The sequence below is a fragment of the Aulonocara stuartgranti genome, assembly GCF_965226115.1.
Source record: "Aulonocara stuartgranti genome assembly, chromosome: 5".
In the NCBI taxonomy this organism is placed as follows: domain Eukaryota; kingdom Metazoa; phylum Chordata; class Actinopteri; order Cichliformes; family Cichlidae; genus Aulonocara; species Aulonocara stuartgranti.
The window spans coordinates 317,735-333,027 of NC_138943.1; the positions used below are offsets into that span (position 1 = coordinate 317,735).

At 44.0% G+C, this 15,293-nt stretch overlaps 1 protein-coding gene across 5 annotated transcripts; it reads right to left on the reverse strand.

Moving 5' to 3' along the window:
• Positions 1-460: 460 nt before the first annotated feature.
• On the reverse strand, positions 461-12,483 carry tsen2 (TSEN2 tRNA splicing endonuclease subunit). Of its 5 annotated transcripts, none has more exons than XM_082533473.1 (13): positions 11,948-12,007; positions 9,933-10,337; positions 8,062-8,128; positions 7,932-7,971; positions 7,581-7,841; positions 7,143-7,251; positions 6,975-7,049; positions 6,166-6,216; positions 5,979-6,076; positions 2,679-2,783; positions 2,474-2,585; positions 2,301-2,390; positions 461-888 (listed from the first exon to the last, which is right to left on the reverse strand). In XM_082533473.1, exons 2-13 carry the CDS (start codon positions 10,095-10,097, stop codon positions 829-831), a joined length of 1,233 nt encoding a protein of 410 aa, XP_082389599.1. In that variant the 5' UTR covers positions 10,098-10,337; positions 11,948-12,007; the 3' UTR covers positions 461-828. The 5 variants fall into 5 exon arrangements, with proteins under 5 accessions (XP_082389599.1, XP_082389601.1, XP_082389600.1 ...); XM_082533475.1 differs by having other exon boundaries at positions 2,747-2,783; positions 5,932-6,076; XM_082533474.1 differs by having other exon boundaries at positions 9,933-10,300; positions 11,948-11,984.
• Positions 12,484-15,293: the final 2,810 nt, after the last annotated feature.

Sequence of the window (15,293 nt, forward strand, 5' to 3'; positions counted from 1 at the left end):
GCCTCCCTGAATCTGCCGTTCACAAACACCGCAGCCAAGAATTCAAAATACTAAAGTACTATAAAAATGTCTTTATTATTTCCATCCGTTTCTAGGCTACCCAATCCAAAAATATGACGACGTCAGCTCCCTTTCAACAGTATCCACACGTGGAAGAGCTGCAACAATCTCTCATGATCACAAAACATGTGAATGGAAATAAAAGGATGAATACCAAAAGAAAAGATTCAAATGAGCTCCATGATGGAGCCGCAGAGCAGAGGGAACCTGCTTTCATCATCATCACGATGAAGACTTAAAGACACTCAGTCACACCTGTTCTCACGTGAGTTCTCGAAGAGGTTCTACGTCCTTTGATCTGCACGGTCAGAACATAAAACCCTTCAAACAAACCATCGCTGTGTGGAAATGATGAGTGTGCTGTGGTGCAGTGATACAGAAGTCACAACAAACAGGCAGATTCAGGTGTGTTCACCTTTATTAGAAACAGAAAATCACCTGCAACGCACAGGTATGGCAGCATTTCATCAAAGCATGTAAAAACTCAGAGTGTGAACTTCATTCAAACACAGGCATTCAGGTCCAATCATGTACCTGAAGGCCTGGGGTCAAAGGTCAGTGAATGACCGTTCCTTGACACCTTTCAGCTGATCACCACCTGTCATGGAGCTGGACAGGTGAGGGTGAGAGGCTGGCAGAGAGCTCACATTTCTTCTTTCTTCAGTCATTAAAGTCTTTTAACGGAAAACACAGATTCTATTCGACGCCTCATAACCTTTTATGTGACATCACCATTTCATGACCTCATAAGCGTCTCACGCCAGCCAATTAGATGTCATCCTGCTCCGCTCGCTCTCTAGAGGAAACCCACCTGCTGACGATCACTTCCTGTGGAGACAAAACTACATCACTAAAGTGTTTCACCAGCAGGCAACCCTAAACCCCGCCCCCATTACTAGCAACTTGGTCATTGAGGCGGAGCTTCTATTCATCGAGTCACATGAGTCCTCATCAGCTCTGCTCGGCTGATTGGCTGCTCTGCTCTGGTCTCACTCTTTATTTGCAGATGGCTAACGGGTAATTGCTCTTAGTTAAGTAGCTCATGCTAACATGTTAACATCCCTGATAACAGGTTGATACGGCAGTGTTGCTGAAACAGGAGCTTTACTGAACCCTGACACTCCTCCTGAAGTGTTGATCAGTGTGATGGACGCTAATGACCTCAGCTGTTACTGAGGGGTGGAGCTGCATGAAGTTGACCTAAAAACCGAAATGTTGGGATGGAAGCAGCTCCTAACCCTGGGTTTCAGCTCCATGGCAACCACTGCTTCTACATCCATGTTCTACGGCTCATCGGGCTCTCAGGTTCAGAGGCAGCGTCTCAAAGGTCACGTGGGTCCTTCCACACTGGCTCCAGGACTATCTCGGGGTGTGATTCAGGGTCTCGTCCTGGTGGGACACGGTCAGAACAACGGGGAGAACGACCAAGCTGCTGCATGGAATGGACCATGTAGGATCTGATGACATCAGTGTCTGAACGGTGCACATCTTGAATCTTCACAGGCCTGAAGTTTAGGAAGAGCAGAGGCTTCACTTAAAGTGTCAGAGCACTGATATGTGGTCGGAGGTTTCATATTGTCCAATGAGGAATATCTGACCTGAAGGACATCAGCATCAACAATCCCAGGAAGTTGATTCTATTCATCTGGATGTACCGTTTTCGGTGGGAGGAGCTAACACTGGGTTCATGATCAGTTGATTTATAATGCACAGACTAACAGTCACAAAGCGAGACAGGTGCAGAAGCCGGGTATGAGTTTGGTGCCCGTTCATAGGGTCGGGGAGCTGCAGTCAGCTGAGCCTGAAGAAGTCACCTGATAATGACGGTTCTCCCACTGACTACATCCAGGTGAACAGAATCAACATTTTGGGATTTCCTCCCCTGAATGATTGAACATCAAGACACGACAGGGAGTTTGAACATTTTGTCTTCTCCTCGTCTAAAATAAGGCACGGTCATTCCAGCTCCATGTTATCCTGCTTAGAGGAGCTCCATGAGTGGTTCACGCATCTGCCTAAAGAGTGAAAGATGCCAGTTCGATGCCTTTAGAGTCAGTCATGAAAAAATGTCCCAAATGAAACACGCTGTCGCCACGGCGCCCCCCGCTGCTGTGTGCAGAAGGCATCAGCTCTGCATGAGTCACAGATCAAAATAATCCTTCTTTATCTGATCCTGTTTTAGCTGTTGGGAGCTGTTTTAGCCCCCCCTATTATCGATAGTTTCAGTTCTGGTTTCTTACCTGGACCTTCAGCTTTCTCAGACACACAGGTGAGTCCAGCTCAGCCTCTGATAGGTCGGCTGGATAGATGATGTAGCACAGCATCAGCTCCTATAAGACAAACACAGGCGGTTCTCTGAGGAAACCAAGAGCAGAGAGTTCGGTCCACGCGGGATCGCTCTGATGGCGTGTACCTTCGACACGTTGGCGGTAATCCTGCTGAGAGCTGCCAGAGAACGCCACGAAAACGGGCGCAACGGTGAGGCCTTGAATGCATCGTCAGCCCGTTCTATTACCACAGAGTAGCTACAGGAAGAGGATGGAGACAAAGTTATGGACCCTAAGAATAATCAGAGAGGTCAAAGGTCACGAGTTTAAAACAGAAAATATGTGAAATACTTTGAAAACAAAGATGCTTCCCTAAGATACGCCCTCCATAGAATCACCGCTGTGTGTGTGTTTGCTACCTGGCGTGGTAGAAAGGTGGTCCTTTCCTGTACAACACTGAAAACAAACACAGCATGATCAGATATCACACCTGGGGTTCGTTCTTCGTACCTCGCTAAGTAAGTTAGCTGGATTTGATTGTTGACGATTTCGCGTGATCTTGGATCGTTCGGTTCCCCGAAGCTCATCCGGGACTTGCTGTCATAGCAACAGATCCGTAAGCGTAAACCTGCTGGGGAGCAGGCTTACTTTATGTAAACAGGATTAGATCGCGGCCACGCAGGTATGTCCGCTTCATTTATACGAAAGCAACAGCGATATTCCACCACTGTTTCACCATAAATAAATAACATCAATGTAACTAAAGATAATGCAGCACTTGATCCTTTTATTGATTTCACACAGATACATACAGGTCATTCCCTAAAAAAGGGAAATGTACTATTAACATTCTATTACATGTATGTGATTATTACAGATGTAATTCATATTTCAGAGTAGTAATTGTAAATTACTTCGTGTAATCAAGATGAGAGACCACGGCTATAAAAGCGAAGGTGGATTTGGGAAGCCTGTCGCAGCCATGTCCTGTCCGTATACGCGAGCAGCCCATTGCGGAAGGTGCAAGATTGATAAGGAGAGTCCTCAGAATTCAGCGTATATTGCGGGATAGACAGGATCCTTTAGCTCAGCGCGACAGTGTGCTCATAGAGAGATATCGATTTTCCCGTGAGGGTATTATTCACTTAACCAACTTGTTGACGAGGGGGTGCAGGACCACCACCTGTCTTTTTTTGCTCTGCCCTTTTCTTGGTTGCTGTTATGAACAAACAGATTATTTCAGGGTCTCTTTCCAAGAGACTAAAAGCAATATAAGTGATAAATATTACCATTCTGTAGAATATTCTTATATTTCACTTTTACTTGTTCCCATGTTCTAGTGGGTCCTGTCGTGGCTCTAATGTGAAAGAGGATATAATATAACATATTATAATATAATGTAATATAATATTGGATAATATAGTGTAATATAATAAATCTACCCTACCGCCTACTGGTGTTGGCCAGAGGGGCCGATGGCGCGATATGGCAGCCTGGCTTCTGTCAGTCTGCCCCAGGGCAGCTGTGGCTACAACCGTAGCTGCCTCCACCAGTGTGTGAATGTGAGAGTGAATGAATAGTGGCATTGTAAAGCGCTTTGGGTGCCTTGAAAAGCGCTATATAAATCCAATCCATTATTATTGTTATTATTGAATTACTTACGAGTTTGATTTGTCAGCAACTTTCTGCCAGCCCTCTCTCCTTGCTTTTGCAGCCTTTGCAGTGTTCCCTTGCGTTTTAATTAAACTCTGAAACTCCTGAAATCCCTCAATCAAGAGTTCTTGCTCTGCTGCCGAAAAATACCGAGCGCGCTCCATCGACATTTTCGCCGACCAATCAAAGGGTTGCCGATCAATGTTTCTACTATCGATGCGTAGCCCCTGTTAAGCCACCCAGTGATCTCACATTACTTCATCCAGCTATACTAATCGTCAACAGCAGGTGTGTTCGGAGCACCGGAATAGCGAGCTCAGAGTTAGCGCGATGATTTGATCTTGGATGTAGTAAGCAAGGTACGAAGAACGGACCCCTGGCCAGTCATATTTTAGACTCCGCCCATGAGTTTAGGCTCCATCTCTGGGGTTCATTCACGTTTTCTGACTAATAGCAAGTAGAGCAGGGCGATATGGCCAAAAATATTTATCACGATATATATTTGAAAATTTGCGATAACGATATAACTGACGATATAATTGATGTGAGACAAAATACAACTCCACAACTTTACTAGCGCAAAAAAAACAACAACATCCATTTATTTTCACTTAAACAAGCAGCTGTTTTTATGCATTAAAGCTTTATAAAAATGTAACAGTGCAAATGCAAATTCCTTGCTGAAAGTTTGACCAAAAGGCATTTCCAGTAGAAATGGGCTGACATATCCTGAGCATAACCATGTATAATATCCACTGAAGTTAAAAAGAGGTGCTTTGCAACATTAAACTGCAGTGAGCCAAATAAAAAAGTCAAATACATATTTTTCGGACCATAAGGTGCACGGGATTATAAGGCACATTAAGCGAAACAAAGCAGTCAGATAAATCAAACTTTATTAAACTCATTCTTCTTGCTTCCTCCACTTCTGTACCATTGATTCATTAATGTTGAATTCTCTGCAGCTGCTCTATTCCCATGTTGTTGCAGTATATTAATGACTAACCTCGTATTGTGGATGGATTATCTCAGTTGTTCTCCTGACTGAAGTTTGGTCCGTTTACAGCATCCTGCCATGTGATTGCATTTGTCCCTAACCATCAGGAACCCTCACGTTAACTTTTATAAGTGGAAAAGTGTTAGTGTTCGTCCTCCAGCTTCACTGTTTATGTTATGCTAACATAGCTGTGTCGCTAGCGGTCACGTAGCACATCATTATATACCAGCTAGCCCAACTTCAGTAACCCTACAAACGTCACTGCTGTTTAGTTTCCTGTCTTCATTTATGTTGGAAGTGATAGCAGAGCTGTACGTTTGAATGTTTCAGAAATCTCTCAGTCAGAACATGCTATGTCATGTTTAGGTGGAAACTAGCGAGCTAACTTCCTGCTAACTTCTAACTCCGCTGAATTTAATAAATCCTGTTTTCATGGATGCCTGGATGTTAAACTTGATAGTTACACCTGGTAAAGCAGCAACGCTGATCATTTTATTACAGATGAAAGAATTTAGACAGTTTTTAACTCTCAGTGATGCTGCAGTGTTCGTTTGACTTTGGGACCTGAAAGGATGGAGTTTAGGACCCAGATCATTCCCAGATTTACGAGCACCTTAGTTCAACAAATACCGCTTGCATGTTCTACAAAAAAAAAAAAAAAGTGCTTTGGTGGGTATCTGATGGACAAACACCAAACCAGTTCCACATCACTGAAGTGGCACCATTTTTACAAACCAATTCTGGTTCATCGGTTTTATTCAAAGATCTGCCATGCTTTTTCGGCCATGTGCGTATGAAAACAAAGGCACTGCGCATGCACGTTTTACCCAAATTCTATCGCGATATTTCATTTTCTTATTGTTGCCTAACATTATACCGGTATTACCGTGAACGGTATGATATCGCCCAGCCCTAATAGCAACCCCTACCCAAGTGTTTGTGTGTTTGTCTTACTGAGGTCTACGCCATACTTGGCTCCGCCCCCTCCTTTAGGGACCCACCCCTTGCTGCGGAAGTGATGATAGACTGCATAGGAGCTGATGAAATCAGGACGCAGGGACCGAAACGTCCTCCACAGCTGCACGATGGACAGGGGTTCCTGACCAATCAGAGGTTAGTAGAGCAATAAGGTCAGAGTGGGAGGAGCTTTGAGTGAAACACATGAGGCGGAGAGAGAGAGACAGTTACCTGCTGCTGGTAGACGGACAGGCAGCCCAGACTGTAGACCAGGAAGAAGGCCTGAGGGCGACACAGACAAAGAAGCTGAACCTGTTGTGACCCCAACAGCAGCTCTGAACACCTCACTGACATCTCAGCTTGTTCAGGTGAAGCAGGAGCTCACTGCTGTCAAACCTGACGGAGTTGAGGATTGTTGGTAATGTAGGACCTGCTGTGTGTCTGACACCCCTGGAAGTAACTGTGAAACCTGCTCAGTGCAGCTGAAAGCCTGAAACCACACAACCTTCAGACAACCATCACCATTATCTACCTGTGGGAGTGGATGATGCTGTCATCGTGGAGGTGTCTAAATTCTTTCATCTGTAATAAAATCATCAGTGTTGCTGCTTTACCAGGTGTAACAATGAAGTTTAACATCCAGGCATCCATGAAAACAGAATTTATGAAGTTTAGCAGAGTTAGAAGTTAGCAGGAAGTTAGCTCGCTAGCTTCCACCTAAACATGATATAGCATGTTCTGACAGAGATTCAAACGTACAGCTCTGCTGTCACTTCAGACATAAATGAAGACAGAAAGCTAAGCAGCAGTTTGTAGGGTTACTGAAGTTGGACTAGCTGGTATATGATGATGTGCTACGTGGTGGCTAGCGACACAGCTATGTTAGCATGACATAAAAACAAGAAGAAAAACAATATCTGAACACCTGAACCTGAAGTTCTACTTAAACAGCTGTTTGCTCAACTGGAAATCTCCCCCCCCCCCACACACACACACACACACACGTCAAACACGACTACATGAGGAAAACGATGCATTACCTCCTCCAGACTGAGCTGCAGGTACTCGGAGAGAAAGAACGGTGTCCGCCTCACCTCCCTGACCCCGCCTCCAGTCTGCGCGTACATACACAGTGATCAGATGTTAACTCCAGCTTCCTGCGATCATTAAAACAAGGACTGTTTTTCTCCTCCACCATGAAGACCCACCTCACTGTCAGAGACCACCAGGAGGAAACCAGGACCAGGAACCAGAGGAGCAGGATCAGGATCCGAGTCAGGATCACAGTCCAAACTGGAGTCGGAGTCCTGTTCTGAGCTGGAGGTGTTCACAGAGAACTGGTTCACACAAACTGAACTGCATCATCTGAATAAACCTAGACCACCTGACTGTGCTGAGAGCCATAACACGAGGAGAAACCACATGGACCCGTTTATGAACTTTGGCCTGAATGCCATTGTCTGCCTGCACAGATGTTTAGAGTCAAATTACTGACGATAATCGGCCAAATTCAGCCGAAGAAGCAACGACATAGTGTTTTCGTTTTAGGTTTTATTTGTCCTCTCATGTTTGTCAGGTAAAGGAAGCAGAATCTAAAATTGACTGATTTTTAAATGGACCCTGGGTGCAGTGAAACAAAACACTACCTGCAGCTTCTCTTGGCCTCCGGCTCGACCTCTGACCCCCGTCTTGACCTCTTCATCTGGGGGCTGACTCCTCCTTCTTGCTCCGGCTCCTCCTTCCCCCTTTCACCGTTCTCCTCTGCCTCCCCCTCCCCTCCCATCTGGTTCCTCACATCCTCCATTTGTATTGGCTGAGAAAGCCTGAGCAGGGTTTGATGAACAGCCTCTTCATCCCATCCCTGAGCAGACAGAGCTGACCCCACCCACTTGAGCAGCTCCTCATACCTGTGAGGTAAGAGGTGACATCACTGTGTGAGCAAACGACAACAGGAAGTGGTGTGATTAAGAATATAGACAGGAAGTGGTGTCACTAACCTGGCCTGTGAGACCACAGGTAGAAACACGCCTTCGTGTTCTGTAACAGAAACAGAGACCAGCTGACTCCAGAGAGCAGCTCTGATTGGAGGAGTCCGGAGATGATGTCATTGTGCAGGTGTAAACTCACGCTCCCATTGGTTGGAGATGTTGTGCTCCGGTCTGGATCTGGACAGAACCCCTTTACCAAAGTAACCCTGAAAAGAGCACAGGTGTTCAGCTGTCAGCACCTGGCTGCACTAAGGTGGATACAGGCAGAGCAGTGGGCGGGACTAAGCCTCTTTCCAATTTGATTGGCTGAGCTGTGAGCACACATGAATGATTGTCATCTCTAAAACCTGAGCCCTGTTTCAGTCCAGGGCGTCGCTGTGGAGGACTATAAATCCCTCAGAGTACACACTGATAATAAACTGGACTGGGTTTTAAACACCTCTGCTCTCTACAGGAAGGGCCAGAACCTCTGGGGTCCTTCAACATCTGTCTGACAATGCTCAGGATTTTCTATGAGCCTGTTGTGGTCAGCGCTATCCTATGTGCTGTTGCATGCTGGGACAGCAGGTTGAGGGTCGCAGACGCCAACAGACTGAATAAACTGATCACAAGACCAGTAATGCTGTGGGGACGGAGCTGGACTCCGTTAGGATGGTGTCTGAGAGGCAGATGTTGTCCAAGACAAAGACAATGCTGGACAATCTCTCCCACCCACTCCATGACGTGCTGGCCAATCACAGGAACACGCTCAGTGGGAGACTGAGATTACCCATAATGCACCACTGAATGACACAAGAAGTCATTCCTGCCTGTGGCCATCTCTGTGCAACTCCATCTAATACACACACATGGTGGAGTAGTTACAGTGTTTGTACGTCCTCCAGTGAAAACAACGTTTTACAGGTTAGAGTGAAAAATGTCAATCATGTATATTTAATCTCTGTAATAATCTGGATATTTATCATTCAGCTATTTGTTTAGTAGTGCTATTTCTTATTTTTTGTGACTTTGTAATATATTGTATTTAATTTATATATTTAATTTAGTTGAGTCTTTTATTGTTCTTACTCTTATTAATAAAGGATTCTGATTTAGTCATAAGTGCATCAATTCAATTTTATTTATCCAGCGCCAAATCACAACAACAGTCACCTCAAAGTGCTTTATATTGTACAGTAGATGTACAATAATACACACAGAGACAAACCCAGCAATCATATGACCCCCTATGAGCAGCACCTTGGCGACAGTGGGAAGGAAAAACTCCCTTTTAACAGGAAGAAACCTCCGGCAGCAAATTGCTGATGCACCTCACACACTGCACCTGCTGGTCAGGATGTGACGTCAAATTGTGCGCTCGACACCAGGACCAGTGACAAACCAACTCTATTTCAGAAAGACACAACTTGTGTCCCAGCGGCCGGTGCTCACTGGAATAATTAATTATACTGGGACCTGGAGTGGAAGAAAATTTGGACCTTACCATAGAAAACTCCTGTTAGCCAACACAGTAAAGAAAATTCCTTTTAAAATCAAATAAAAATCATTCATTGTTTTGACCCCACCAGAACTTTTCTTGTAGGATATAAAAAAGACTGATGCTAACTGTTCATTTTGTTTCCTGTCAGAAAGAAGAGATTCCTCACGTGTCTTTGTTTATGTTCTTTATCTCTCCTGGCACGATTTCTGTGCCTTTGTTGTTTCTATGATCTATTCTGACCGCTCTCTCTGTTATGGAAAATATTGTTTGGCTTTTTTGACCCTGGAAATAAAGCAAACGAAGTTTATTTGATTCATTTACTAATCTTACTGGCTAAACCTCGTATACATCAATCCAAATTTTCTAAGGCAAACAAGGCAATATGTGCTTGTTTGATATGTTGTTTCCGCCCCAGGTTGTGTCTAACGGTCACTACACGGACCCCGTGACCGTCTGTGCCCGTGTTCTCACGCGCGGCTGTTAACTCTGCAGAGATGGGAGGGGCTCAGGTGAGGTGGGTGTGGTCAGACCTGGTCGTGGATCTTCTGGCTGTGTTCCGGATCACAGACCAGCACGTGCTGATTGAGGAGCTCTGCCTGGAAGTGGCTCCTCTCGCGCGGGCTGAGCGGCAGCGGAGCCTCGAACTCCTCCGTGACCCGGAGGCGGCGCCGGGGAGCCCGGAAGTCCGCGTACATGCTGCCTGGGGTCGAACCGGGCCGGGACTGCGGGTTTGGCACTGCTAGTTGTTAGCCTCCGCGCGGTTTGTTTGGCTGTGGCTTCACCGAATCTCTGTCCGACAGGAACTGTCGGTCTCCTCCGTGTAGTTCCACCCCCAGTTCTTCTTCTTTGTGTTTAACGGCGGTTGGCAACCAACGCAAAGGAGCATTACCGCCTCCTACTGTTCCGGAGTATGGGTCGGACAGTGAGTTCACAAGCTGTATCAAAAAAAAACAAAAAAACAACAACCCTACACTCTGTCATAAACACCTATAGCCTTCAGAAACCCCACCAGTTCCCTCACCTGTGCCCTACTACCCTCCAACACACTCTTCAGATTAAATTCCCCAATTCCCCGCTCCTTCAATCTATTTTGCAGAACTGACCTCTCCACATCATAGCCCTTGCACCGCAGTATTACATGCTCTACTGTCTCCACCTCCTCCTGGCACACTCCACAAAGCCCCGTCTCATGTTCTCCTATCATCAGTAGTGTATTATTTAATGCACAATGTCCCAGTCTAAGCCTGGTAATGACCACCTCATCTCTCCTACTACCCCTATACAACCTACTCACTGCCACCTCCTTCTTAAGATGATACAATTGCCTGCCCGTACTCCCTGAATCCCACCGCTTCTGCCACTCCTGAACAACCTGCCTCCAAACAATACCTTTCGCTTCAGATCCACTGCTTGCAATTTCCATCTCAGTCCTATTTTTAGTCAACGCTCTTTTCGCCAACCTATCCACCTTTTCATTTCCACTGATCCCTACATGAGCTGGCACCCAAAGAAAGTGAATATTGCCACCACAACACCTTATTCTGCTGACAGTCTCCAGAATAGCATACAGCATGCCCTGCCTTGTCTTCGAACAAAACGATTGTAGACTTGAAAGAACAGCTGCCGAGTCAGTACATACTACCACCTGCCTGATTTTCGAACACTCTACCCATTTCAATGCTACCAAAATTGCTACCATTTCAACCGTGTACACTGCCAGTCCATCCGAAGTGCGTCTGTGTATTCCAATATTTTTTGACGGAACTGCTATTCCAAACCCTGTACTTCCAGTAACTGGACTTTTAGCACCATCCGTGAACACATGAATACACTCAGGGTATGCAGTCAACCTGTGAAAATGAAATGCTGAAACAAGATCGAATCTGCCTTTCAATGTTCTCTTCAGATCCAGCAAGTACCAGTCCACAGGAGGGTTCTCCAATAACCATGGGGGAACCACAGAGAACACTACTGCAGGACATATTTTAAGTTCATACACCTGACACTCCTTAGCCCACTGATTCCCCACCTTTCCAAAATGAGCCTTCTGACTTCTTCCATACTCCCAGCATTCCAAAAGTACCTCCTTTGTGGGATGTGCGTCACCATGACCACCAAGATGAACCCAGTAATTCACCGACACTTGCTTCCTCCTAAGATCTAGGGGCATTTCTCCCATCTCCACCTGTAGGGCACCGACTGGAGACATTTTAAAAGCTCCACAGCACACTCTAAGGGCTTCCGATTGCAGAACATCCAAACGTCTCAACACAGAAGGAGCTGCTGAACCATATGCCACACACCCATAATCAAAGACCGACCTAATTAATGCCTGGTAAAGTCTTTTCAAAGCAGAAGGGCTCGCTCACCAACCCCTCCCAGCTACACACCTCATAACATTAATAACTTTTTTGCATTTGGTTTCAATCCGATCAATATGCTCCCGCCATGTCAGTCTCGAATCAAACACAACACCTAAGTACTTAAAAGAGCTCACTTTCCCAATTACCTTGTCATACAGTGTCAATGTCAAAGTCTCACTCACTTTTCTTTTGGTAAAGAACACACAGTTCTTCTTCTTCTTCTTCTTCTTCTTCTTCTTCTTTCCCCGTAACCGCCCCCTGCGGGCTCCTGTCATCCTTAATCTGACGAACACTTCCTGTCAGGCTAAAAACGGAAGCTGTCCCTCCGGTAATGAATCGATCCATCCACGCTGCCAGCACCACCTGTGTGGATGCACTCCATCCATCTGCCACTAAAAGCCTCTGAAACAGGGGCGGATCTACGAGGTGGCACCCTAAAATAATCTCTCGACCAGTGTTGGTCAAGTTACTTGAAAAAAGTAATCAGTAACTAATTACTGATTACTTCCCCAAAAAAGTAATCCCGTTACTTTACTACGGTGGCCCCTAGAGACAAAGCACGTACAAACTCCAAAACACTTGCAAACTCTAAAACACATGCAAATTCCAAAACACATGCAAACTCCAAAACACTTGCAAACTAAAAAACACATGCAAACTCCAAAACACATGCAAACTAAAAAACACATGCAAACTCCAAAACACGTACAAACTCCAAAACACTTGCAAAATCCAAAACACTTGCAAACTAAAAAACACATGCAAACTCCAAAACACATGCAAACTCCAAAACACTTGCAAACTAAAAAACACATGCAAATTCCAAAACACATGCAAACTCCAAAACACTTGCAAACTAAAAAACACATGCAAATTCCAAAACACGTACAAATTCCAAAACACTTGCAAAATCCAAAACACTTGCAAACTAAAAAACACATGCAAATTCCAAAACACTTGCAAAATCCAAAACACTTGCAAACTAAAAAACACATGCAAAATCCAAAACACGTACAAATTCCAAAACACGTACAAATTCCAAAACACTTGCAAAATCCAAAACACTTGCAAACTAAAAAACACATGCAAATTCCAAAACACTTGCAAAATCCAAAACACTTGCAAACTAAAAAACACATGCAAATTCCAAAACACTTGCAAAATCCAAAACACTTGCAAACTAAAAAACACATGCAAATTCCAAAACACTTGCAAAATCCAAAACACTTGCAAACTAAAAAACACATGCAAATTCCAAAACACTTGCAAAATCCAAAACACTTGCAAACTCAAAAACACATGCAAATTCCAAAACACAACGGAAGTGCTCCAGGACGCTAGGGGCAGTGTTGAGCTTTTGTTACCTAGTAACTACACAAGCCAGGAAGTACCAATGACCGGATTTGGGGTTTGCAGCCTTAAAGGCCGCATTTTAAGGCCGATTACGTCACAGCGACAAGAGAAGGCTTTCCCAATTCAAAGGCTGCTCGAAATGCGTCCCTCAAATGCGTCCATAATTTCCCTTCATGGCCCAACATATCCCAGACTTCATAGTGCGGTGGTGGTGTGGATAATTTTGCCGAAAAAAAAACGGTGGAAGCGGAGCGGAGGAAGAGTAAACTTTCAGAAGTAAGTACTGAATATTATGTCACTTATTTATGCGCAAATATTTTTTTAATGAAGAACATTAAACCATTATTGTTGGCCACATGTCGGGAAAGTTATGTGACATTAGTCATGTCTGTACTTTCAGAATTAACTTGGTTTTAAAGCCTTTACTTTAAAAAATATATATATAGTCGACCTTAATCTGACAGAGAATGTGATGATTTTGTGGATAATTAAAGTCAGTCATATATCCACAAACACAACAAGCTGAAAGTCAGTGATGCTGCTCGGTTTGCAGTCCTGAACATCACGGCACAAGCAGGATCCACTGCACTGTTAATGTTAGCTGTGTTATATTGCTGCCTCTGTTCGGTGGTGTCGAGCCAAACGGACTTTAACGTGTGTTTGAACGAGCTGACGGTTCACTCGTTAAGCTGAAAGAAAGATGCTTTAATCACAGCAGTCACACATGTGTGTCCACTGTACCATCTGGGAACTCCTCTTGTTTCGTAATAACACAAACACTAAATCCTCCTTCTTTTGTGCTGTTGTGTAGCAGTGTGTACACCTGAGACTGTCACCTGTCTGTCTGTCCTGCACTCTCTCTCTGTTTCTTTCTCTCTGATTGTGGAATAAAAGTATGAACATGTGTTTATAAGTCACACTTGTGTTTGAATCCTGCAGCTTATCACACATTTGATTTCCATGTGTGACAACTGCAAGTGTCCAGAGTGAGGACAGACTGAGGGACCCACTGCTGCACATCATCTGTGAGGCTTTGCACCCCTGATGATCCACCAGGACAAACTCAGCAGTGTGTGAGGAAGAGGAGGAGGAAGAGCCAGCAGCAGCTGACAGATGGAGAGAATAGACAGACTGTTCCCTGTTTGTGAAGGACTGCTAGGAAAGTTTAACTGTCTGTGCTGAATCAGTCTTATTAGGTAATGTTCAAATAATGTGATCATCCCAGTGTGTCAGTGTGGGAGAAAGTACTCAGGGCCTTCAAGTTACACACTATGAAAGGCAGCAACAAGTTTAATGTTCAGAAACCTAAAGTCTGTATCAGCAGCAGAATGGAGCTAAAATAAATGTTGGTTTCAGTTCTATGAAGCTTTGAGTATTTTGGATCAGTAGCTGCTGTGTGTGTTGCATCATATTGCTGTAACTGTTTATATGCTTTATATATTCTGAGCTAAGTTGATCTATAGTGTTACATCATATTCTATAAGGATGTTATGTGTTTGTAGACTTTCTGCCCAGTTTGACCCATTTAGCAGACGTCAGCCTGTTTAAGGCTCTGATATCTATTCTGTGTGACTTAAAGCAGTTATGACATGGTCTGATTTTCTCACCCAATAAAGGAATATTTCATATATCAGTCTACTCTTCATTTTATCAGAAACAGTTATCACAGCTTGTACATTTTCTTTTTATAAATATATGTAAGCAATGAGCCAAATTTAGTAATGCCAACATGAAGGAACAACATTTGTCTCTTATATATGATACACCTATATATGCACTGTCAAAGATACTTGTCTTTGAGTGAAGATTTAAGGTGATAAGACATGTAAATAACTGCAACTTGAATCTGTACTGAGGCTCAGTATTTGACACAGAGTTCATGTTCACTGCTGTAATAGCTAATAATGATTAATATAATAACTATAATATTGGCCATATTATATTTACATTACCAAAGTGATATGACTTTAGTCTCATGAACAACATCAGCTAATTCTTATTTACTAATTAATCTTGAAATAATTGTTCAGTACAGAAATGAAGCCCAAAAATCATGTTTTACTGTCCTGTGGTCTCAGCCTCAGATACTTATCAAATCACACAAAGCTCATGTAGAAACAAACAAACAAATGAACAAAATATGTTCTCCCTCATTTCTGTCAAACCAAGTTGTAT

Bases quoted from the DNA above. Each gene is read 5' to 3' on its own strand.
- tsen2 (XM_082533473.1), bottom strand. From the start codon at position 10,097: ATGTACGCGGACTTCCGGGCTCCCCGGCGCCGCCTCCGGGTCACGGAG. The intron at 7,972-8,061 runs GTGAGTTTACAC...TTTCTGTTACAG, and splicing joins CATCTCCAACCAATGGGAGC to AACACGAAGGCGTGTTTCTA. The intron at 7,842-7,931 runs GTTAGTGACACC...CTTACCTCACAG, and splicing joins CCTGTGGTCTCACAGGCCAG to GTATGAGGAGCTGCTCAAGT.